This window comes from Osmia lignaria, chromosome 6, assembly GCF_051020975.1.
Source record: "Osmia lignaria lignaria isolate PbOS001 chromosome 6, iyOsmLign1, whole genome shotgun sequence".
Classification (NCBI taxonomy): domain Eukaryota; kingdom Metazoa; phylum Arthropoda; class Insecta; order Hymenoptera; family Megachilidae; genus Osmia; species Osmia lignaria.
This window is the reverse complement of record NC_135037.1, coordinates 8,249,693-8,273,176: the sequence shown is the minus strand read 5'-3', so window position 1 is coordinate 8,273,176 and position 23,484 is coordinate 8,249,693. Positions and strand designations below refer to the sequence as shown.

At 33.6% G+C, this 23,484-nt stretch overlaps 5 protein-coding genes across 10 annotated transcripts; 3 read left to right on the top strand and 2 right to left on the bottom strand.

Annotated features, from left to right (window-relative positions):
* Nucleotides 1-60: 60 nt before the first annotated feature.
* LOC117601725 (uncharacterized protein CXorf65 homolog) lies at nucleotides 61-1,569 on the top strand. The gene is made up of 4 exons (XM_034318868.2): nucleotides 61-985; nucleotides 1,046-1,174; nucleotides 1,232-1,354; nucleotides 1,415-1,569. Exons 1-4 carry the CDS (start codon nucleotides 955-957, stop codon nucleotides 1,567-1,569), a joined length of 438 nt encoding a protein of 145 aa, XP_034174759.1. The 5' UTR covers nucleotides 61-954.
* On the bottom strand, nucleotides 1,545-3,285 carry LOC117601458 (Spliceosome-ribosome linker protein). Of its 3 annotated transcripts, none has more exons than XM_034318189.2 (4): nucleotides 2,763-3,285; nucleotides 2,438-2,695; nucleotides 2,070-2,364; nucleotides 1,545-1,994 (listed from the first exon to the last, which is right to left on the bottom strand). In XM_034318189.2, exons 1-4 carry the CDS (start codon nucleotides 2,784-2,786, stop codon nucleotides 1,717-1,719), a joined length of 855 nt encoding a protein of 284 aa, XP_034174080.2. In that variant the 5' UTR covers nucleotides 2,787-3,285; the 3' UTR covers nucleotides 1,545-1,716. The 3 variants fall into 3 exon arrangements, with proteins under 3 accessions (XP_034174080.2, XP_034174078.2, XP_034174079.2); XM_034318187.2 differs by having other exon boundaries at nucleotides 2,438-2,700; nucleotides 2,763-3,283; XM_034318188.2 differs by having other exon boundaries at nucleotides 2,447-2,700; nucleotides 2,763-3,280.
* A 121-nt stretch (nucleotides 3,286-3,406) lies between these two features.
* Nucleotides 3,407-6,312, top strand: Sec6 (Exocyst complex component Sec6). The gene has a single exon (XM_034318160.2). The coding sequence runs from the start codon at nucleotides 3,586-3,588 to the stop codon at nucleotides 5,830-5,832; it is 2,247 nt and encodes a 748-aa protein (XP_034174051.2). The 5' UTR covers nucleotides 3,407-3,585; the 3' UTR covers nucleotides 5,833-6,312.
* Nucleotides 6,313-15,964: 9,652 nt separating this feature from the next.
* On the top strand, nucleotides 15,965-20,459 carry LOC117601419 (caspase-1). Of its 3 annotated transcripts, none has more exons than XM_034318123.2 (5): nucleotides 15,965-16,434; nucleotides 16,724-16,983; nucleotides 17,081-17,386; nucleotides 17,529-19,761; nucleotides 19,940-20,459. In XM_034318123.2, exons 1-4 carry the CDS (start codon nucleotides 16,355-16,357, stop codon nucleotides 17,777-17,779), a joined length of 897 nt encoding a protein of 298 aa, XP_034174014.2. In that variant the 5' UTR covers nucleotides 15,965-16,354; the 3' UTR covers nucleotides 17,780-19,761; nucleotides 19,940-20,459. The 3 variants fall into 3 exon arrangements, with proteins under 3 accessions (XP_034174014.2, XP_076544724.1, XP_076544723.1); XM_076688609.1 differs by having other exon boundaries at nucleotides 17,529-19,783; XM_076688608.1 differs by having other exon boundaries at nucleotides 17,529-19,818; nucleotides 19,910-20,459.
* On the bottom strand, nucleotides 20,427-22,508 carry LOC117601456 (ADP-ribosylation factor-like protein 2). 2 transcript variants are annotated; one of them, XM_034318186.2, is made up of 8 exons: nucleotides 22,331-22,508; nucleotides 22,162-22,232; nucleotides 21,937-22,070; nucleotides 21,684-21,799; nucleotides 21,304-21,480; nucleotides 21,037-21,214; nucleotides 20,901-20,934; nucleotides 20,427-20,836 (listed from the first exon to the last, which is right to left on the bottom strand). In XM_034318186.2, exons 1-8 carry the CDS (start codon nucleotides 22,360-22,362, stop codon nucleotides 20,526-20,528), a joined length of 1,053 nt encoding a protein of 350 aa, XP_034174077.1. In that variant the 5' UTR covers nucleotides 22,363-22,508; the 3' UTR covers nucleotides 20,427-20,525. The 2 variants fall into 2 exon arrangements, with proteins under 2 accessions (XP_034174077.1, XP_034174076.1); XM_034318185.2 differs by having other exon boundaries at nucleotides 20,428-20,836; nucleotides 22,304-22,508.
* Between the last annotated feature and the right edge of the window lie 976 nt (nucleotides 22,509-23,484).

The following is a 23,484-nucleotide window of genomic DNA, read 5'->3' as shown; positions in this document are numbered from 1 at the left end:
TTTTTTCTTTCGCGAGTTTGCTCGCAACAATAATACACTGCAGGATCGAATGGTGATTCGTGAAAGGCTCTGGCATCATCCTCTCAAATGCCACGTACACGGCGGGGGCTAATCGGAAAGAAGATCCTGGGAACCGCCCTTTTATCTTTGATATCCTATTTCTCATTTCATTCCATTATTATTACTACTCGTTAATGTACGTTTAAAAATTCTATCTTTCTCGAAACGTTTAATTTCTTATTTACCATTTCCAAGAATCTCAACACACGGAATGTAGAATAGGTTTATGCTTTTTCCATGACTTTGTTGCAAGATTGCACTTGATACCCTTAAAGTAAATGGAAAAAGAAAAACATGATGAAATCCTTGAAAAGAATGAAACAGAAGGAAGAAAGAACAGCGTCGGAGGTGTAGATTTGCGGGCGCAACATTCACCAGGTCGAGCAGGGAGGAAGGCACCTGGTGGGGAGGGCCTTCTGGTTACCAAGGGGACTCTCGTCCTGACTCCTGGTTACACGAACAAGGAGGAAGAGGAGGGATATGAACGATTACGCAACAATGCACCGCCACCTGCACTCGTTTCGTCACCGCAGCTTTAACCAACTCGATAGTAGTTGGTCGGTTCGCATTACTTTCGCCAATTAAGACTGTGGACGGTCGCTGGTATTCAACTTAAATATGAAATTCCAGCATTATTCGAAATTTCAGATCTATAAATCTATGAATGACTTCAAAAAATCTGAGGAAATTGACGTAGATCTGACGGTCCAGATCCGGATCTTATGTATATCCTGTATCGGACTTCATAAAACAATAATATAAAATCTAAGCTCAAAAACTCATTGTATGTAAATTGAAAAAAAAAAAAAATGAAATGAATAATGTATCTTCAAACTTGACCGAATTCACGTGATACCCTTCATGTGAAAAATGTATTAATTTATTCATTGAATTATGACATCGATTATTCGGATTAAATATGCTAGTAAGAATATTTTAACTATCTAACACTTTTAATGAAAATTATATCATGTAAATTTTATAGTTCCAATTATTAATGACGAAAAGAATATACAGTCTGAAGGTACAGAAAATGAAATTTTGATAAATATCGATTGTCCTCTTCAATTGATATTGAATTATATTCGAAATGTAGTAGGACTAGATGATACAAGTAAGGAAAACGTATCTTTAAAATAGAGAAAGTCAAACTATAAGCAAATATTTATAGCTGAGATTGATTTATGTGATGAGATTAATTGTCAATTAAGAAAGGTTTCCTTCTTTGAACCTCGTACACCTGGTTTCAATGTCTTCCAAGCAGATTTAATATATTTGATAGTTACATATGAACGTAAGTAGATGTACAAGTAACATGTAAAGTATTATTTTTCTTAAAAAATAATTCATATAGGAGATGTAAATGGTCAAATGATAAATCTTGTACCACTTCTTAGTGGAAAGGCAGCAAAGAGATGTTCTGATATCCTATCGAAGTCTCATACTTTAGTTAAAAAGAATTCATTATCTAAATCTTCCATTAAAAAAGACAATAATACAGTAAAGTAATAATTATAACTATATACAATTAAAATAAATCAATTTGATTTTGTACCAAAGTTTTAATTGAAACTTAAGTATATTATGTACATTCGTCATAGAATCTCTGTACAAATCTCTTCTCTTTTGAGAAGGAAACATACATATATACAATTTTTATAAGAGATTTTTATCTAATTCCCTAAACTCTGTATTCGCTTTTGTTATATCTAAAAATTTTCCATGCTTTCCTATCCCTTCTGTAATAAACCTTTTTGCTCCTTTAACACCTTCTTCAAATAATAAATGAGATGCATGGTCTTTTTCAAACTGTAAAGCTTCTTCTAGTTGTTTAGCAGAAAACGTGGCAAAGCGCGCAGAAGCACGATCTGCGAGCAGTGTTTTTTGAGAAAACTTAACAAGTGATTTTGCAAGAATCAATGCATCACCTAATGCTAAAATCAAAACATAAGTTTATGTTGTATTACATTTATAACATTTATTATTAATTATTACAAAGTAAATTTTACCTGTACCCTCGCACGTGTATCGGTTAATTAAACCCCACGAAAATGCTTCTTTTGCGCCGATAATTCGACCTGTTAAAATGAGATCCATTGCTCTTGAATAACCGATTAAAGCTGGTAATCTAACAGTGCCACCAGATAATATCGGAATACCAAAACGTCTATTTACAAATCCTAACATAGCACTTTCTTCCATTACTCTTAAATCACACATTAAAGCAAGTTCAAATCCTACACCTAAAGCATACCCATCTATAGCAGCAATTAAAGGTTTTTTACTTAATTCAATCCTATTACCCTGTAAGTATTTTATGGTACAATAGTTAATACAGTATAAGAAATTTTACATAAAATACAAACTATAAATTCACTTTGTTTACCAATGAACCAAACTGTGGTAAAATTTCTTCATTCTTTCCATTATACTGTGCAATTTCTTCAAGATCATAACCGCTACAAAAATTTCCTCCAACACCGTGAAGTACAGCTACTACAGAATTCTCATCATTATCAAATTTATCTAACTCCTCTGACAGTTCTTGTGCAGTCACAGTATTTAAACAGTTCTTCTTCTCTGGACGACTTATACCGATTGTAGTAATTTTATCATAATAATTTATCATAATATTCTGCTCTGAAATAATTTGATTATATACATTGCTGTTTATCTGTGGAATATAAACTAAAAGAATTTACCTTTTTGAATTTTAACCTCTTCATTTTCCGATGCTTTAGAGGTTAAACATCTATTTAAACAATGTTTGCGATGTGGATTAATTACCCTTAATAATCTCTTTACAGGATGCATTTATGATTCGAAAATATATTAAAAATTTTATAAGTATCTCAGAAATCTCTTTATAAATTATCTATTTGCACAGAACAAAAGTTCATTTTAAATAATTCTTTTTTGTATTCAGGTGTTTGAAGTAGTGATGGGCGATACAGTATTGATATTTGGAATATCGATATTTTTCAGTTCAAATATCGATATTTAATATGACGATATATTGCAGTATCGATACTTAATATATGAATATCGAAATTTCGATACAATGTATACTTGATGTCACGAGAATCCATAACTGCGAAAAGACCAGTTTTCGTTCTTTTCTGCGCATTGTCGCTCTGATTGGCGATACTTCCAGCGGAAGTGGAAAGCGATTGGCGGATCGCTTTCCCCCACCATCTTCCAACCTGCGCGCTTAGTTATGGACTCTCGTGACATCAAGTATATGTATGTATATATTCAGGTGTTTGAAGATAAGTATCAACAATGCGCATTTACAAAGCATAAAATTCTATTTTTAAACATTAAAGGCATGTTCGAATTGCAAGTCGTTCAATGTAAACGTACCTTACAAATACATACCTAACCAAAATTTTATAAATGTTCAAATAATCTTTTAATATTCTTTTTTTGAACGATTGTAGTTGAATAAGAATCGTTTTATCTACTTCTTTTTTTTGTAAACACTGAATTTATGATAAACTGTAACTTAATTAAACGATTTTAAAAATGGAAGATCTTCAGAAATTAGAAGAAGAGGCTAAGGCAAGAGCAACAAAATATGTGTCAAATTTGTTACAACGACCAGGTCAATTGGAGAAGATTGATATGTACAAACGTAGAATTAGCCGGAAGAAAGCTTCCGTAGAAACTATGCTCAAAACTGCAATGCAAAGTCAATTAGATGGGGTTCGTGTTGGCTTTGAACAACTTCAAAGTTCCTTAGAGAGTATTGCTTCCATAAAACAGGATTTAGATGATATTGGCAAACTGTTTAGTCAGGTTCCAGAGCTAAGTGCAAAATTACAAGCTGTCCAAGAAGAAAATATGCGTCATTCACAATATGTCACAGCTAAAGAAAACCTAAAGCACACATTTACCTTACCTGAAAGCGTTGAAATGACTAAACAGTGGATAAATCAGGGCAACCTTTTGTATGCTCATCAGATCATTATGGATCTTGAAAATTCCAGAGACGATTTGCTTTATGAACTTCATAAGCTTCCAAATCAATCACCAGCTGATACAGTTATGTTAAAAGCTTATTTAGAAGATGTTGAAATGCTATCAGAATTAATGGAAAAACAAATCAGACTGGTATTAAGCAGAACATTGAACACAGTTAGAAAAGAGCCTACTGTTATTGTGACAGCTTTAAGAATAATAGAAAGAGAAGAAAAAGCAGATCATTTTGCCATTCAAAGACACAAGCAAAGCGGATTCATACCACCGGGGAGACCTAAGAAATGGAAAGATATGGCAATGAAAGTTTTAGAAAAATCTGTAGCTAACAGAATTGAAGGAACTCATGTCGAAGAAAGGGTAGATAATAAAATGTGGTTGGTTAGATATCTAGAACTTACAAGACTTTTAATCTTGGAGGATTTAAGGGTTGTTAAAACTCTTTGTGAACCTTGTTTTCCACCTTGGTGGAACATTGTAAGAACTTTTGTGAAAATGTATCATACAAGTTTGTCCTTGCATTTAAAGGACATAATTGCTAATGGCTTAGAAGGAAACGAATATGTCTCCTTGTTATCGTGGATCATGAATACTTATACTGGGCCAGAATTAATGCAACACCCTGAATTAAATATCGACACAAGTGATATCGGTCCTTTGTTGAGCCCTGAAATTATAAGCGATCTTCAAGAAAAATACTTGAAGAATATGTGCCAAAATTATGAAGATTGGATGAAAAAGACTTTAGAAACTGAGAAAGTTGATTGGTGGTGTGGAATACTGCCAGAAGGAAGTACTCAGGAAGCATACTATCATACAGCAGCACCAGTGATTATATTTCAGATGATCGATCAAAATCTTCAAGTTACTAAAACAATTAGTACTGAATTAACAGCCCAAGCTATTGTTCTGTGCATTGAACAAGTTATTAAATATGGATTTATGTACAGACAAGCAATATTAGAATTTAAAAGCAAACATTTTGAGGACAGAAGTCAAGTACCTTACTTTACGCATCATATGATTACTATTGTTAATAACTGTATACAGTTTACAGAACTTGCACAACAAATGAAACAGCTTTATTGGGTTTCCAATGCTAGTGGAGATGCTACTGTTAAATTTGAAAATTTATTGTCAAATTATCAACAGTTAAGAAATGAAGCGGTAGCTATACTACTGGAAGAATCATTTTTAGATTTAGAGTTACAATTTCAAGATTTAATTACTCCCAAATGGTTATCATCTCCAATTCCAGTAGAAACAATTTGTGTAACCTTAGAAGATTATTTTCAAGATTACAATCATTTGTGTCCAAAAAATTTTGAGTATGTAATTACAGAGGCACAAAACCTTATTGCAAAACGTTATATCTCTGCTATGTTGCAGAGAAAGATATCTTTGAAAACGTATGATGAATGCTTAACGTGTACTTCAAAAATAATGACAGAAGCAGATAAATTGAAGAACTTTTTTGATAGAATAGCTCCAAAGTTAGGAAATTTTAATTCTCCTTTTGAAATAATCAAACGTCTTGCTGAAGTATTACGTTGTGAAGATTCCGAAATTCTTTCTCTTGACTTACATTCTTTAGTTGAAAAATATCCAGATATGACTGAAGATCATTTAGTCAGATTATTGGGTCTTAGAGGTGACATTTCTCGTAGTGAAGCAAGAGAAAAAGTTTCCTATATCTTAGAAGCGCAGCGTAATCGTAAAACTTTACAAACTCTTACGCATAGTATATTTAAACAAATAGTTATACAAGACAGTTTTCTTAGTTGGAAACCTTAAAATTCTATATTATCTAATGATTTGTATGTATGTACATAGTATATTATTCATGCCTAAAAATTTTTAGATTCTCTTTGCAGGTAATTAATGCTAAATTATGATTTAGTAAATCTAATAATTGAGTCACTGCCTTAGCCATAGAATTGATCCATTCACTTCAATTATGAATTTACATAGTTATTAATAGAACCGAACTAATAAAATATAAAAAAAAGTTAAAATTATAGCAACAGCAAAAAAAAGGATAGAAACATAACAGAATTTTGTACATAGTAGTTTGAAAATACCATGGTTAGAAAAAAAATTAGATTAAGTGTTAATAAATAGAACAGTGTTATTCATTCAGTAAAAAACAAATACGCTCATTAATCAAACATTTAGGTTTAATATTCATGTATGATGTAAATATTCATATTGTATTAATTTATATTCAAATTCAAGTTTTGTACACAAGTTCTTCATTTGAATTAATAATTACGAAGTTCATAACTATCATTTGTGCAATAAAGGAACTGTATGTATAATGGAAAAATAAACATTAGTAAAAATGTATCTTAAATTTCAGTATTTAATTAATATAGTTTTTTTTTATTGTGTAAGGCTTTTTCAATAGTATACTTGCATCTAACAATAAAATATTTGAAATAAGAGTTTCAACGAGTGGCAACCAGAGGGACGTGCGTCACAACGCATGTAGCTACAGATCCAACAAAAGAGGACATCGGACATGCCTTTAGTTTCCAGGGCCGGTATTCAGAGTCGCAACTTATTTCTAAGCTGGTCTTTAGCATATTCTTAAGACATCGGCTAGATTCACAGTCGCCGAATAAGCAACGTCTTAAGCATCAGCTTAAGCATTTGCTTAGGAAAGTAAATGCTTATCGGTGTAGATTCACAGTCGATGTTTAAGAAAGATGCTAATAGGATTCTTATCATCCACTTCGATCATATCGTCCAAAATGTATTCCCCATGGAATATAGCATCGCGTCTGTTCTTCTTCTGCGAAATTAGACGATAAAATAGTTGGCGTATTCTTCATTAACGATGGCACGATCTCTGCTATTTCTGGTTTATACCTGTTGCCAATCGCGATTGTCTTTCCCTCATTATCGCATTTCGTTGAGTAGACTTCATAATTAAATAATTTTTAATAGAATAATTAAACAAAATTTTGCAATATACCCACACGGAAATGTAAAGAAATAAACAATTTAAATAGATATAACAATAATTTGATTAATAAACAATTGTAAAATATAAAATAATAATTAAACAAATATTAACAAATATCAGATAGAAATAGTTAAATCAGCGGAACCGGTGAAGCGGAACGTCATGCTTGATTGCGCGCGCCGCGCGCCGGTACAACCGCGACCTGGAGGAAGGTCAAATCTAGTCAGTCTTATCGCGACCGCTGAAGGATACGGATCGAGCTGTCAAACATATACCGGTACGGGTTGACACTATGGATATTCGTCCATGGATTTATCAGTGTGTTATCATAAGTGTTACTGTGTGTGCCTATGGTGTTTCCTATGGTGTTTCCTATAGTGTTTCCCATGTTTTGGAATATTTATACGGATATATTAGTACGATTTATGGTGTGGTCACCCATGTGTTCTGACATTTTTATACAAGTGCATTAGTGTGCTGTGTGGTGTGGTACCCCATGTACCTGCATGTGCTTTATTGTGTTTTATGGTGTGGTTTCCTTTGTGCTTTGGCATATATTTACGGATTTATTAGTGGGTTTTATGGAGTGGTACCCTATGTGTTTTGGCATATTTATACGGATTTATTAGTGGGTTTTATGGAGTAGTACCCTTTGTGTTTTGACGTATTTATACGGATTTATTAGTAGGTTTTTTACTATAATTTTGCAAATATTTTATAGTGTTCTATGGTTTTGATCTTCAAGTGTTTTGGGATGTATTTGCATGTGTTTTGCCGTGTTTTATGGTGTAGCTATTCCCATATAGTTTTGCATGCATATTTTTGAATTATCCTATGTATTAGCATAGTAACTACAACAAATTGAGAGAAAACATATATCGTTCAAGAATCGTGATTTTTATGCTTACAGATGAGTGCTTTGGCTAGTAGGGATACCGTTTCTTTGACGAGCCAACAGACGAGCTATGGGTCAATCTAACAATAAAATGCGTGGCGAGTGCAGTGGTGCAAGTCAACGATCGGTGAGTCGCATGCTTTAAAGTTCCTCCGGTTCCCATCATGTCGTAGGACGAATGGTCCGTAGCGACACGGGAATTGGTTGTAATTTTTATTTTTTGAGCGAGCATAGTGACCCACGAATATCACTGTATCATTTTATACAATGATAATCGTGCAAATTGCTTTTTTGTGTATTTTATGCCTTAGTTCAGGATAGGGTTTTCTTGTACATATTTACATACATAGATTTCGAGTTTAAAAATGTAGAGAAGTCGGATGACCCTCCGACTTCACAATACACTTTCTTTTTTATATGTACAAGAATTTATTTCGCGATGAGCGGATTTCAATATCAAAGTAATAAGCATGAATACTATTAATTATTATAATTACGTACTTTGATAACGAAATCGCTCTTGAAATTGAAACGTTTTTCCGATTTTACTCGTGAAATTGGCATCAGTTTAGTATATGGGCTGGCCCCCAGGGGGGTCAGTATTTGCTCTTCAAGCATTGTATAAAGTTCCCCTTTCGTACTTGAAATTCATTCTGTCACGTTCACAATCATCATTCGCACTTCAGCCTCACGAACTTTATCACATAATCATTTATCCACCCGCATACCCTTGTGTAGTGAAATATTACCCCGTTAGGATTTTCAAGTTTAAGTAGTGTTGCGAAAAATTTTCAACGCGAGAGTAAATATTACCCCGTTAGAATTTTCAAGTTCAAGTAGTGTTGCGAAATATTTCCGGCGCGAGAGTAAATATGACTATACACTGACTAGTATTCGGTGGGAATCCTTTTGGTTTTTATTTGATAAAATTAGTTACAAGGATTCCGCGGCATAAGACCGTGAACACCACCTCATGGGAGATAAAACCATGCATTACTAGGCCTTTGCAGGCACAGCCATAGAGTACGGAACATTTAAGTATGTTGCATCCCATACGCTAAGCTGTCTTAAAGTCCTTTTGCCTATACTATGAGCGTCCACCACTCGGACACGTTGGATGCAACGTGTTCGATGGGTGGGTAGCGCTCTTAGCGAAGGGGTGCACCCTGCCTGGGCCTAGAGCCTTAAACAGGCGGGGTGGGTGGTATGTAGCGTCGGGCGTAAGTCCAGGGGGCCTAAGAACCTCCGTTGCCAGCTGATATTAGCAGTGGACGAATGTTGAGTCATATTTGCTCAATTTTGCTTTTCAGTATTTGCTCTTCAAGCATAATTTAAAGCTCCCCTTTAGTCATGTTGCTAGATCAGGATTTTCTATTTTAATTAGTGTTGCGAAAAATTTCCAGCGCGAGAGTAACTATGACAATGCACTTACTAGTATTCGGTGGGAATCCTTTTGGTTTTTATGCTCAATGTCTTATTTAATTAATTAAATTAGTTACAAGGATTCCGCGGCATAAGACCGTGAACACCATCTCTGGGAGATATACCCATGCATTACTAGGCCTTTCAAGGTGCAGTTTAGGATGTGGCGCCCATCCATAGGTTCCATTTAATAAACTGCAGTCCTTTTGTCTATACTATGGGCGTCCGTCAATCTGACACGTTGGATGCAACGTGTTGGACGGGCGGGTAGCGCTCTTAGCGAAGGGGTGCACCCTGTTCTAGGCGGGGTGGGTGGTATGTAGCGTCGGGCGTAAGTCCAGGGGGCCCGAAAACCTCCGTTGCCAGCCGATATTAGAAGTGCACCGTTTTTGCGTCATAGTTGCTCTATTTTGCTTTTCAGTATTTGCTCTTCAAGCATTGTAGAAAGCTCTTCGTTCGTACTTCAAATTCATTCTGTCACGTTCACGGTTCTCGACCCTAAACACTCATCATTCACACTCATCATTCATCATTATAGTGAAATATTAGCCCGTTAGAGGTTTATGTACTAGTCATGTTTTTAGATCAGGATTTTCTATTTTGATTAGTGCTGCGAAAAATTTCCAACGCGAGAGTAAATATGACAATGCACTGACTAGTATTTGGTGGGAATCCTTTTGGTTTTTAAACTCAATCCAATATTTTATTTATTTAATCAAATTAGTTACAAGGATTCCGCGGCATAAGACCGTGAAACACCATCTCATGGGAGATAAACCCATGCATTACTAGGCCTTTGCAGGCGCAGCTTTAGAATACGGAACATATGAAAATATGTTACCATATTCTAAACTGTAGTCCTTTTGTCTATACTATGGGCGTCCGTCAATCTGACACGTTGGATGCAACGTGTTGGACGGGCGGGTAGCGCTCTTAGCGAAGGGGTGCATCCTGTCCTGGCGTTACGACGTCCAGGCGGGGTGGGTGGTATGTAGCGTCGGGCGCAAGTCCAGGGGGCCTAAGAACCCTCGTTGCCAGCTGATATTATCAGTGCACCATGTTTGCGTCATAGTTGCTCAATTTTGCTTTTCAGTATTTGCTCTTCAAGCATTGTATAAAGTTCCCCTTTCGAACTTGAAATTCATTCTGTCACGTTCACGGTTCTCGACCCTAAACACTCATCATTCGCACTTCAGCCTCACGAACTCTATCACATAATCGTTTATCCACCCGCATACCCTTGTGTAGTGAAATATTACCCCGTTAGGATTTTCAAGTTAAAGTAGTGTTGCGAAAAATTTTCAACGCGAGAGTAAATATTACCCCGTTAGGATTTTCTAGTTTAAGTAGTGTTGCGAAACATTTTCAACGCAAGAGTAAATATTACCCCGTTAGGATTTTCAAGTTTAAGTAGTGTTGCGAAAAATTTTCAACGCGAGGGTAAATATTACCCCGTTAGAATTTTCAAGTTTAAGTAGTGTTGCGAAAAATTTCCGGCGCGAAAGTAAATATGACTATACACTGACTAGTATTCGGTGGGAATCCTTTTGGTTTTTATTTGATAAAATTAGTTACAAGGATTCCGCGGCATAAGACCGTGAACACCACCTCATGGGAGATAAAACCATGCATTACTAGGCCTTTGCAGGCACAGCCATAGAGTACGGAACATTTAAGTATGTTGCATCCCATACGCTAAGCTGTCTTAAAGTCCTTTTGCCTATACTATGAGCGTCCACCACTCGGACACGTTGGATGCAACGTGTTCGATGGGTGGGTAGCGCTCTTAGCGAAGGGGTGCACCCTGCCTGGGCCTAGAGCCTTAAACAGGCGGGGTGGGTGGTATGTAGCGTCGGGCGTAAGTCCAGGGGGCCTAAGAACCTCCGTTGCCAGCTGATATTAGCAGTGGACGAATGTTGAGTCATATTTGCTCAATTTTGCTTTTCAGTATTTGCTCTTCAAGCATAATTTAAAGCTCCCCTTTAGTCATGTTGCTAGATCGGGATTTTCTATTTTAATTAGTGTTGCGAAAAATTTCCAGCGCGAGAGTAACTATGACAGTGTACTTACTAGTATTCGGTGGGAATCCTTTTGGTTTTTAAACTCAATGTCTTATTTAATTAATTAAATTAGTTACAAGGATTCCGCGGCATAAGACCGTGAACACCATCTCATGGGAGATAAAACCATGCATTACTAGGCCTTTCAAGGCGCAGTTTAGAATGTGGCGCACATCCATATGTTCCATTTAATAAACTGCAGTCCTTTTGCCTATACTATGGGCGTCCGTCAATCTGACACGTTGGATGCAACGTGTTGGACGGGCGGGTAGCGCTCTTAGCGAAGGGGTGCATCCTTTCCTAGGCGGGGTGGGTGGTATGTAGCGTCGGGCGTAAGTCCAGGGGGCCCGAAAACCTCCGTTGCCAGCCGATATTAGAAGTGCACCATTTTTGCGTCATAGTTGCTCTATTTTGCTTTTCAGTATTTGCTCTTCAAGCATTGCAGAAAGCTCTTCGTTCGTACTTCAAATTCATTCTGTCACGTTCACGGTTCTCGACCCTAAACACTCATCATTCACACTCATCATTCATCATTATAGTGAAATATTAGCCCGTTAGAGGTTTATGTACTAGTCATGTTTTTAGATCAGGATTTTCTATTTTGATTAGTGTTGCGAAAAATTTCCAACGCGAGAGTAAATATGACAATGCACTGACTAGTATTTGGTGGGAATCCTTTTGGTTTTTAAACTCAATCCAATATTTTATTTATTTAATCAAATTAGTTACAAGGATTCCGCGGCATAAGACCGTGAAACACCATCTCATGGGAGATAAACCCATGCATTACTAGGCCTTCGCAGGCGCAGCTTTAGAATACGGAACATATGAAAATATGTTACCATATTCTAAACTGTAGTCCTTTTGTCTATACTATGGGCGTCCGTCAATCTGACACGTTGGATGCAACGTGTTGGATGGGCGGGTAGCGCTCTTAGCGAAGGGGTGCATCCTGTCCTGGCGTTACGACGTCCAGGCGGGGTGGGTGGTATGTAGCGTCGGGCGCAAGTCCAGGGGGCCTAAGAACCCTCGTTGCCAGCTGATATTATCAGTGCACCATGTTTGCGTCATAGTTGCTCAATTTTGCTTTTCTGTATTTGCTCTTCAAGCTTTATATTTGCAAAGTCGAATCACTTTTATTAAAAATAAAACCCCTTGTGGGGGCCAGCCCATGTACTAAATCGGAGCCGTGAAATTTCGCTGATATTCTTACTTTTAATAAAGTGAGAATATCATCTTTAGTTTTTGCTAATCATACGTTTTAGCTTAGGCATTTCAGCACACATGAAGAAAACTGGTAGGTGAAAATACCTTTGGCCTTGTTCATTTTTATGCCCAAAGCTCATTCGGGTACTTAGATGTACTCGCGTGGGTGGAGGGCGGTGGACAAGGTTTAGTTTTAAGTGTAATACATTTTGGCGACTGACAAAAGTAGTGAACCAATAGTGAACCACGATAGAAGTTCCACATGTGTGTGTGTGGTTAGGATGTGGGATTTGTATCGTTTATTAACAAGCTTAACTTACTATAACATTATAAAATACTTATCAAGAATAAATTGAAAAATTTTTACATTAGATAATTCAACAGAATACGAAAATGAAATGTATTACTTTAGCATAATGTTCACTATTATTTGTCAGTCGATTTCAGCAAAAAGGTATGATTTTATTAGAGTGTGAAAGTTGAATTGAACTCGGGTGTCGGAGGCGTCCCGGGACGTTCTCCCTAGGTGTAGGCATTTTTGCACCCGGGTGGTTGTATGAGAACCGTGGAGTGAATTTTTGTGAGAATGATTTTTGCCCTTTTTTAAATATAGCGATAGGCAGGCAGGTAGTTTACTTCTGGTGTGATTGAGTTTAGTTTATAAGTAGGCAGGGCCAGAGCAAGCTTTCATGTTTCTCTTCGTATTCTCCTCTAATACATGAGAAGCTTGTATCTGGGGTTGGGAAACCAAAAATCAAGAGAAAAGATGAAAATGCAATTTAATTAATTTATCAATTAATTAATTTAGCATTCTCTCTTGATTTTTTCAAGGCCAAGCCTTATTAGTTTGTAAGTCGTAGTCGTGGTACTAGACCCGATTACAAAAATGAAGTATTACAGTGAAAGTGCAGTGAAGTGAAGTGAAGTGAAGTGAAATTAAAAAGTGTCTTGTGCTTGGACATTTGCAAAAATTGTGCAGGTATGCGAGTAGCGATTCAAGGGATCGTTGCTCGTTTACATGTTACGTTTTTACAAATGTCTGAGCAAACGTAAAATTTTCGCGAGTGATTTTTGTGAGGCTATTGCCGAAGAAAGAAGAGGCTATATGCTGAAGAGCCCCGGCAAAATTTGCCCAGAAGAGGGGAACTACTAATGGCTCTCCATCGTCGGATGGACAGTCATTCTGTCACTATGCTCGCTAATTTGTTTTTTCATTTTTTGTGTTTTCCCTTGAACGGTATGAATAATACCGTCCAAGACGTATTGAACTCGACATTTTACGAGTTCAATACCCAGCTCGTTGAATGGTCAACTCGCGATTTTATTTCCCCTATTTGTTTTTCGTTTATTGCTTTATTGAAATAAATTATTCTTTTCTTATTGATTTGCACATCATCTATATTTCATGTTCTTATTTTAATTATGTTCTGTTTATTTAAAACATACTCTGAGATTGTAATGGTAATTATATTTTCTGTTGTCGACATTTTTCATTTCAATTGTAATCAAAATTATGATGTTAATTATATTTTCTATTTCAGCATTTTATTGTTGAATTATTTTTTAATTGTTACTAAAATTATGATGTTAATTATATTTTCTATTTCAGCATTTTATTGTTGAATTGTTATTTTGTTAATTCTTACAGAAATTATGATGTTAATTATATTTTCTATTTCAGCATTTTATTGTTGAATTGTTATTTTGTTAATTCTTACAGAAATTATGATGTTAATTATATTTTCTATTTCAGCATTTTATTGTTGAATTGTTATTTTCTCAATTGTTTCTGATATTAGGCTGTTAATTATATTTTCTATTTCAGCATTTTATTGTTGAATTGTTATTTTCTCAATTGTTTCTGATATTAGGATGTTAATTCTATTTCCTATTTCAAGATTGTATTGTTTAAATTTTTATTTTAGTTTGTCTGTTTTGTATGGTTTCACGTTATTGTATATCTAATCCTAATAATTATGTTTTCCGTTACAGCATTTTATTGTTAAATTATTATTATTTTCTCAATTGTTTCTGATATTAGGATGTTAATTTTATTTTCTATTTCAAGATTGTATTGTTTAAATTTTTATTTTATGTTGTATGTTTTGAATGGTTTCACGTTCTTATGATTTTAGGGTGGGTCACTAACGTAGCCACCTCCATGTGGTGTGACCTGGTAATTGATATCGTTTTCTAAAGATAACTTTTAGAAAGCGATATCAAGCTAAGAGCTACGATAAAAAGATTTATATATTTTTTAATTGGGAAACAATAGTTTAAATTCAGAAAAGTATTTTCGGGATTGCAATATTACCATATAGAACGTATAACTATAGTAATTTTATAGTTCCTGAAAAAGGAACTTGTATGATTTTTGACTAATTACAAATGACTAATTACCTCCTTCTTTTCGAAGTCAGTTAAAAATAAAATAAAAAGAAAATCACAAAATATGGAATTTAGAAAGAACGAAGTTGTTTGATACGCAATGGTGAAAGATATTTCAAGCAGAGACGTTGTACATTGGAAAAGCCATGACTTTATCCATGACTCTGGTCAGACGCCAGATCTCGCTCTTGTTCACAGAACACATAATTTCTGCTTTTCATTTGATAGAAATTCGCTACGTTGACTAACAAATATGTTTCTTATAACAATTTTCGAGAGGAATTCATTATTGAATGAAAGTAAAAATTTGCATAAATGGAGGGTGGATGGGATGAGGTAGGGTGGGTCTCCAAACAGCAGCAACCTCCTCGTGGTGAGACCTGGGCAATCGTTATTATTTGATGACTAATTAATAACTGTATCATTATTTCTATGGTACATTTATTAATTATGCAGCAAATAATACGAGCGAAATGGCTGCGAAATTTATACTGTTTTTTTCTATTTAATCTCTGTTATATATTTTTCAGGAACTAAACCTTTCAGATTCTGAAGTGTATCACATTGCAACTACAATTTTACGGAAAGAAAATTAGTAATAATGAATGCATGGTCAGTATTGTTTAATTATGTACTTATACATATAGCTATCGTAGCATACACGTGTCATTTAGGTGTATGCGAAAGGTAATGTAGCATAGCATGCCGTTAGTTGATAGCATGCGATAATTGAGGTGGCGCTTAAATCAGTTTCTGTTCAGCCTAATTTTCGATGAAACGTTGACTGTTTTACCGACGCGGAATTCGAAGTTCGGCCTCCTAAGGTGCATGAAATGAATACAAGTTTGTCTTACAATTATCTTAATAGTTTTTCGAATAAATCTAACTAACTCAGACAGTATCAAATTTACGATTTGACCAAACCCACTAAAGCGATCGGCACCCACATGCGTCTGCCCGCAGCTAGCGACAGCGTTCATTGGACAAGAAGCCAATATGGCACTAAAGTGTCTAACTTTACACGCTCATAACTAAAGTTAAGACTTGCATTTTTGGATTCTACACATCAAAAACTATAGATTAAAAAAAAGGTCCAAAATTTTGGGTCCAGTAAAGTACAGTTTACCCGCCAATGCAATTATTATACTGACTGTGCTATTTGCATGTAGACTTGTATAGACCTAATTTTATCTAAGGGTATCTGAGACCCCCTGAAATCATAACCCCACGAGGATAAAGGCATGTCAATCTTTATGTATCTGTAGTCACTGTCTGTAGTGTGCGTCATATTTACGTTTCACTGCACCAGTAAACTACTGTGATTAGTATTTTTACAACGAAATTGTTCCTTGCGGAGAGCATTTTCAAATTAAAGTCATGTGTACCATGGAAGGTGATCTTGTAAATGATAGCATTATACATAGTAATGATGTTGGAGATGCGTTCGGATGTTCCAGGTATTGTTCAATCTATATACAAAGATACTTGTTCATAACCACACAATGTTATCAGATAATTCCATTATGATACATGCATCATTTTCCATATTGATACATATTTCTCTCTCCACTGTAATAGAATTATATTTATTATTATAATAGGTTAATAATGATTTCTTAATAATGATTTTACTAATGTTAATTAATAAAAGCATACTCAAGTTTAAAATTATTTTAGTTATCATGAGTTATTGTTCTATTAATTGGACTTAGATGTCAAGCATGCATTTTTTCTTTTATTTTTCAGAAATACTGTCAGTCCACTTGTGGGTCCCTTACAAATAGCACCCACAGAACGTTATGACACACATTACAACATGAATCATGCTAAACGTGGACTAGCTATGATTTTTAATCATGAATTTTTCACTGTTACACATCTTAAACCGAGATGTGGAACAAATGTGGATTGTGATAATCTTGTTAATACATTGAAAAGTCTTGGTTTTGAAGTAAATGATTTTCATAATTCAACTCATAGAGATATAGTGAAAAATTTAGAAAGAGGTACTTAATAAATGTGTGCTTTTTTTATGTTTTGTATTTTAACATATGCTCAGAAAGACATTAAACATCAATTAACAGTTGTATTTTTCTTTTACAGTTTCTGGTATGGATCACTCTCAACACGACTGTCTAATTGTAGCTGTTTTAAGCCATGGAGAATTAGGATTACTTTACGCTCATGATACTCCTTATAAGCCTGATTCCATTTGGGCTCATTTTACAGCTGATAAATGTCCTACACTTGCTGGAAAACCAAAGTTATTTTTTATACAAGCCTGCCAAGGAGATAGATTAGATAGTGGTTTAACATTAAAGGAACGTACAGAAACTGACGGTCAACCAGCTTCAACATTCCGTATACCAAGTCAAGCTGACTTTTTAATTGCTTATTCAACAATACCAGGTAAAAATGAAAACACAATTGTTTTTAAATTTTCTATTTTATGTTTTGTAGTTCGTTTTAAATAATTCGTATTCTAAAAATATTTGGAAAAGCATTAAGATAAACATTAATCACATTATACAAATCTATATTAATTATATAGGTTACTATTCATGGAGAAATACCACTCGCGGCTCATGGTTCATGCAAGCATTATGCATGGAATTACGTGAAAACGGTACTCGCTACGATTTATTAACTTTGCTGACTTTTGTTTGTCAAAGAGTCGCTCTTGATTTTGAGTCAAATACTCCGGACAATATTACTATGCATCAACAGAAACAAATTCCATGCATTACCTCGATGTTAACTCGTTTAGTGAAATTTACACCTCCAAAAAATGGAATTGTATAGCTGTTTTATATACAAAAGAATTTATAAAGTGCAATACAGATTGCACAGTGTGTATCTGTATGGTACAAGTCACACCATTGTTGGAAGTTATATTCTAATATGTTACCTGTACAATTTCTATTTGGTGTGACTGAAAATGTATTGCATTTAAATGATAGCATTTATTTTACACAAACTGCCATTATATTATGCAACATTTGCACTACAAGATAATATATTATAGCAATACTACTTATTAGATTTTATGCTGCATACAACTTTTATACTAAGCTAAGAAGAAGTCTTACAAGTCATATATGTTTTGTAAGGTTTATACCTGTACTAGAAATTTATAATGATCAAATTTTTAAATGTAACTCCTAATTATTTTTAAATGATTAGAAAGCTGCATAGAATGAGTGTAATAGTGGTCATATAACATTATATTATGATAATATTCAACACATTACAAATAAGATACAGAGTAAGTACAAATGAAAAGTAAAGTTAAGAAAAAAAAAGAACATTATAAATATAGTAAAATTGATTGCCTTTGTGATTGCTGCTTTATGAACAAAATTTTATAAGTAATTTGTATACTATCTATGCAATTTCAATATCATATTTAAAAAAATGGTATTTTTTCATTATTGTGATGCAAGCAACTTAAGACGAATTATCTATTTAATGACTACTACATTGTACAAAGTCAGAAGGACAAAACTTGTGTCTTTTTGCAACAAGCAATAGTCGTTTTATATAAAAAAAAAAAAAAAAAACTGAAATATTTTCAACTTAGTAATAGTAACCTAGTAATCTTGCCTGATTAAAGTAGTTGTGATTATATAAGGTGCAATTACAACGAATATTCAAGTTTCACCTATTGTTAAGAAAATAATTATGGATTAAGAAATGCAATTTGCACACACTTTTGGAATTGCTGATAACATAAAATGTTACGTTGCTTCATAGTTTGAGAAATGGCATTGCTAAATAAAGTAGATAAGGAATAAAAGTATCTATTAATATTATCGTAAAAATTATTATATTTGTAATTAAAATGGCATTATTATGATAGATTGGAAACTTCTAAAATGGTGATACAACAGTCTTTCAAAATATGAATATGTAGTTTTTAAATTCTAATTAATGTAATTTTATAGTATCTGATACTGTTTCTGATACTTTGGCCACTACATTTATTACCGTATTTGTATATGTGTATGTGTAATGTAGTTTATGTGAAACATTTTCTTTAGAAAATTTAATGATCTTTACATTACACAAAATATATCGTTCCTTACAATAACAACTTTCAATATCATTTTTCAACACATTAGTATATCATATTTAATAAAGTAGTTGCTCAAGGAGATATATTATACAAATCTTTACAATATTTATAGTATTGAAAATTGTGATAAATATGTGCTGATGATGTATGCTTTACGTGATACAGTGTTTTTTATGCAGTTTTATATGCTATTGTATAATCGAAAGTTTTCTAATGTCTTTATATTATAAATTTTATAAGCCTTTGATATATATTCTCTAGTTCATATATTTACCAAATTTTTGTATACACGAATTTGTGTACAAATTTATGGTACATAATAAAGTTCATGTAAGAACATTTTTTGATATGATATATGTTATAAAAACACCTATCCTTCACATATTTAATATAAAATAACAGGATGATTTATTGCATAACAAGGTATTTGTATGAATAAATAATCTATAACCTAAATAAGAACAAATTTTTATTCATATTCAATGACGACAAAATAAAAGAAATACAAAACATATACTGCAGTTCACCAGAGTCCATAACTGCGACGCGCAGGTTGGAAGATGGTGGGGGAACGCAGCGAGCTCTCTGCTAATCGCTTTCCACTTCGTTTGGAAGTATCGCCAATCAGGGCGAAGATGCGCACTGGAGAAGCGCGAAGAACGAAAACTGGTCTTTTCGCAGTTATGGACTCTGGTGAACTGCGGTATAGGTATAGGTGAACTGCGGTATAGGTAAAAACATAAAACAGTTCAGCATATTTTATAAAGTAATTTTTCTCGCTTTTTCATTTGCAAACACGACTATTATATCGTTATAATTTAATCTTTTGGCAACGTCTTTTTCAATTGATATTATAGACATGTTTGTTAATCGCTCTTGTCGAATAGAAGAACGAAGGTACGATTTTTGGACCCCAAATCCAGTTGCGCTAATGGCAGGCGCCTTTTTCGCCACCAAGGGGTCCTCGGCCGAGGCCCAGAGGAGGGATACAATCATAAATGTTATTCCCTTTCGACGAGCTTATTTAATAAGCAAAGAAAATAAATAAAGTAAATTAAATAAACTCCGGGAAGAAATTAGAGGACGATTATTATACTGGTTGTATGTACCCTGATGTGCTGATATCATCCTGGGGTGTCAGGGACCCTGAAGCTAAAATGTGCCACTCAGACTTTTTGTAGAAAAATTAAAACCTCTGTAATTTTTGACTCTGACTCTGACTACTTAGCCGCACAAACGCAACGGTTTTAAGCTAGTCTCAGAGACCTTTTTACCATCTTTGTGCTTTATATATATATAAGATAAAAAATAAGTTTATGCAATTGCTTTTACATTTTATTAATATAGTAAAATCAACAGATACAAAACATTCTTAATGCAATGTAAAATAAAATTATTATTATTATATTTTTATACGATTTAAGTATTTTTACAATGGTCCCTTATTATTGTTTAAATACAAACTTAAAAATATCATCCTTGCATCACTTGTCCAGGTATATTAATTACTGTTATTTTGTTTATAAAATGTTGTGAACACCCTGGAGCTGTATATGGACGGGTTAAGTTTAATCTAGTTGCATTTGATTCTGCATTCAATGCTGCTGGATTTAATGTTGGAGAAAAAGTTTGCAGACTTCTCTGAGTTCTTAAACCTCTAGTAGTATATTTATCAGTTTCTGATATATCTTTCATTTCAATAACAGATTCTTCAACAGTAAGTGGTGCAGTCTTATTTTTATGCATGAACATATTTTTCAATTTTTTTCCATTTGTTAAAACACCTACAAATACATTTCATATATTTTGAATAAATCATTTGTTAATTTTGATGTAAATATTACATACCATTTTCTGAAATATTTATTGCTGGAACTACTTCCTGAAATTATAATAAATGATAGTTTAAAATATATAATAATAAACAATAATTATAAAATATGATAGCTTCCTCAATACATGTAAGGTTTATAAGAAGTTTTACCTTTTTTGAAATTAATTCTTTAATTGGTTTAAAAGGATTTGAATGAATTGAGAGCTTTGATGGCGAATCCAATGTTGTAGTTTGTACTTCTATATGTCTTTCATTTTGAGCATTCTGAGAACCTTTCAGTCTGTTATTTAGAACACTGTAATTTTTTGCTATTGTATCCAATAACCATCTGTACAAATTATTTATTTCTGTTTAATACAAAGTTAAGCTTCTTTAGAATGCTAAAAAATTAACAAGTAAAAAGTTAATTACACATACCTGTATCCATTTTTAATGCCTATGCTACTATCTTTTAATTGTTCTCCCTTACAACTGCATGAACATATTTCCACTCTTGTAGGACATTTCATAGTATTAACAGCATGTTCTACATCTAAATGTTCAACAAGATCTAATTCATCTATAGCTCCATTTATATCCTGTTTGTTTGCAAGCCTATTATAAAATATATTGAAATGAAATGTAATATTTCAATACTCAGGAACATAAACAACACATTTAACAATATGAATGCCCACTACATACAGATACAAATATATCTTTTAGGAGAGTTTAATTGGTGCATATTGTGCATATGTAAGGTAGTGTTTTGTGTATAAACAAAAATACACAAGCATAAATACATTCAATTATCTTACAATAATAATGGTTTTCCTGAAATATACTCATGTGAAATTAATTCACCAAATACAACTTTATTTTCTGTAAGACGAGAAATATCACTAGCATCCACCACATATATAAGACCATGTATCTAAAAGATGTAAAATGAAGAAAAAAGGACATTTCAAACGAATATTATGTTACTAAATGGGTAATTATGAGGAAGGTTTTACTAAATTTATACAAAATATAACCATAATGTTGGAGATACTGTAATTAAATACTTACACTATTATAATATTTTGGCCATAAAGATCTAATTTGAGAACTACCACCGATGTCATAAATTTTTACCGCATACGATTTACATTTTAAAGATACAGTACGAAATCCCATTGTGGGTAATACAGACTTATCTAATTCTAAAAAATATGCATATTAAATCCATTACAATACATTAATAGATAATTCTCAATGTAGAATAACAATAAAAAAACATATTACAATACATACCACCGCTAATACAATTTAAAACAGAAGTTTTTCCTGCATTATCAAGGCCCACAATCAATAAGATAATAGTCCTGCAATCATATTATTTTTAAACATTTTATTCTGTTTGTATACATATTTTTATGACAAATTAATGTATTACTTTTCAGTACACCTTTTCCTTTCTAACCTTCTCAGTATGCTCCTTATACAATTACCCATTATAATAAATGTTTTATGTTATGTTTATAAGTGAATTAAATGCAGGTTATTGTTTTCTCACATGATATTGTATTGTACATACATACATATATACACACACCCTTCTTCTAGGGAAAATGGTGATCTAAGCCAGCGGAGGGGAAGGTGTCCCCACCACTGGGTATGATACCTTGAGCCAGCTGGCATCATGCCTAATTCACAGGAGATATTTTAGTTCATTTTTTACCGAACTTCCCACAAATTATTGAAAAGACACAATTTTGACTCCCTCTGACTCTATTTTTTATAAATAAATGCGTCTTGATAAATAAATCATTTTAAAAAAGCAACTGAGTTATTATTTAATTTACCTGATTTCTTTTCTGAGTTATCCATTTAACTTACACAATTTCCGTTCTAAGTTATTTATTAAACGCACGTAACTTCTTTCCTCAGTTTTTTAGTTAATTGACTTAAAATCTCCTCTTATTTTATTTATTCAATGTACACAACTTCTTTTTTCAAGTATTTATATATATATATATAACTGTTTGATCTTTAATAAATTATAAACATAGTATACGTAAAAATCAAACTTAAAACACAACAATTACTTCTCAATACGAGAAATTTGACCTAGAACGAGGTGTGACCTCCTCAGTCTTATATCGACAGCCGAGGGATGCGGATCAAATTGTAGAACATACATGTACCTCTAATTTCCAATCTGAACTTTATTTAATTCACTTTATGTATTTGTTTTGTTTATTAAATAAGCTCATCAAAGCAGAATAACATTTATGATTTCATCCCTCTTCTGGACCATCCCTTTTCATTTCACCTTTTCCACTTATTTATTATTTTATCCCTCTTTATGCGTCAAAGTTCACCCCTTTCAGTTATTCATTATGTTATCCTTCTTTATCGGCCAAGACCCACACTTCCTAATCATTTATTATTTTATTTCTCCTTAAGGGCCTCATGGAGATTACCCTAAATCACAGCATTTCTTATATTCCTGCATCTCTTATATCCTGGCATTCCTTATACCCCTGCACCACAGAACTTAGCCGAATTTAGTTTTCATTATAAACCTCTGAGGGCGCTGTTTTGAAGTGTGAAATTTAGTTCAAATTTTTGCCG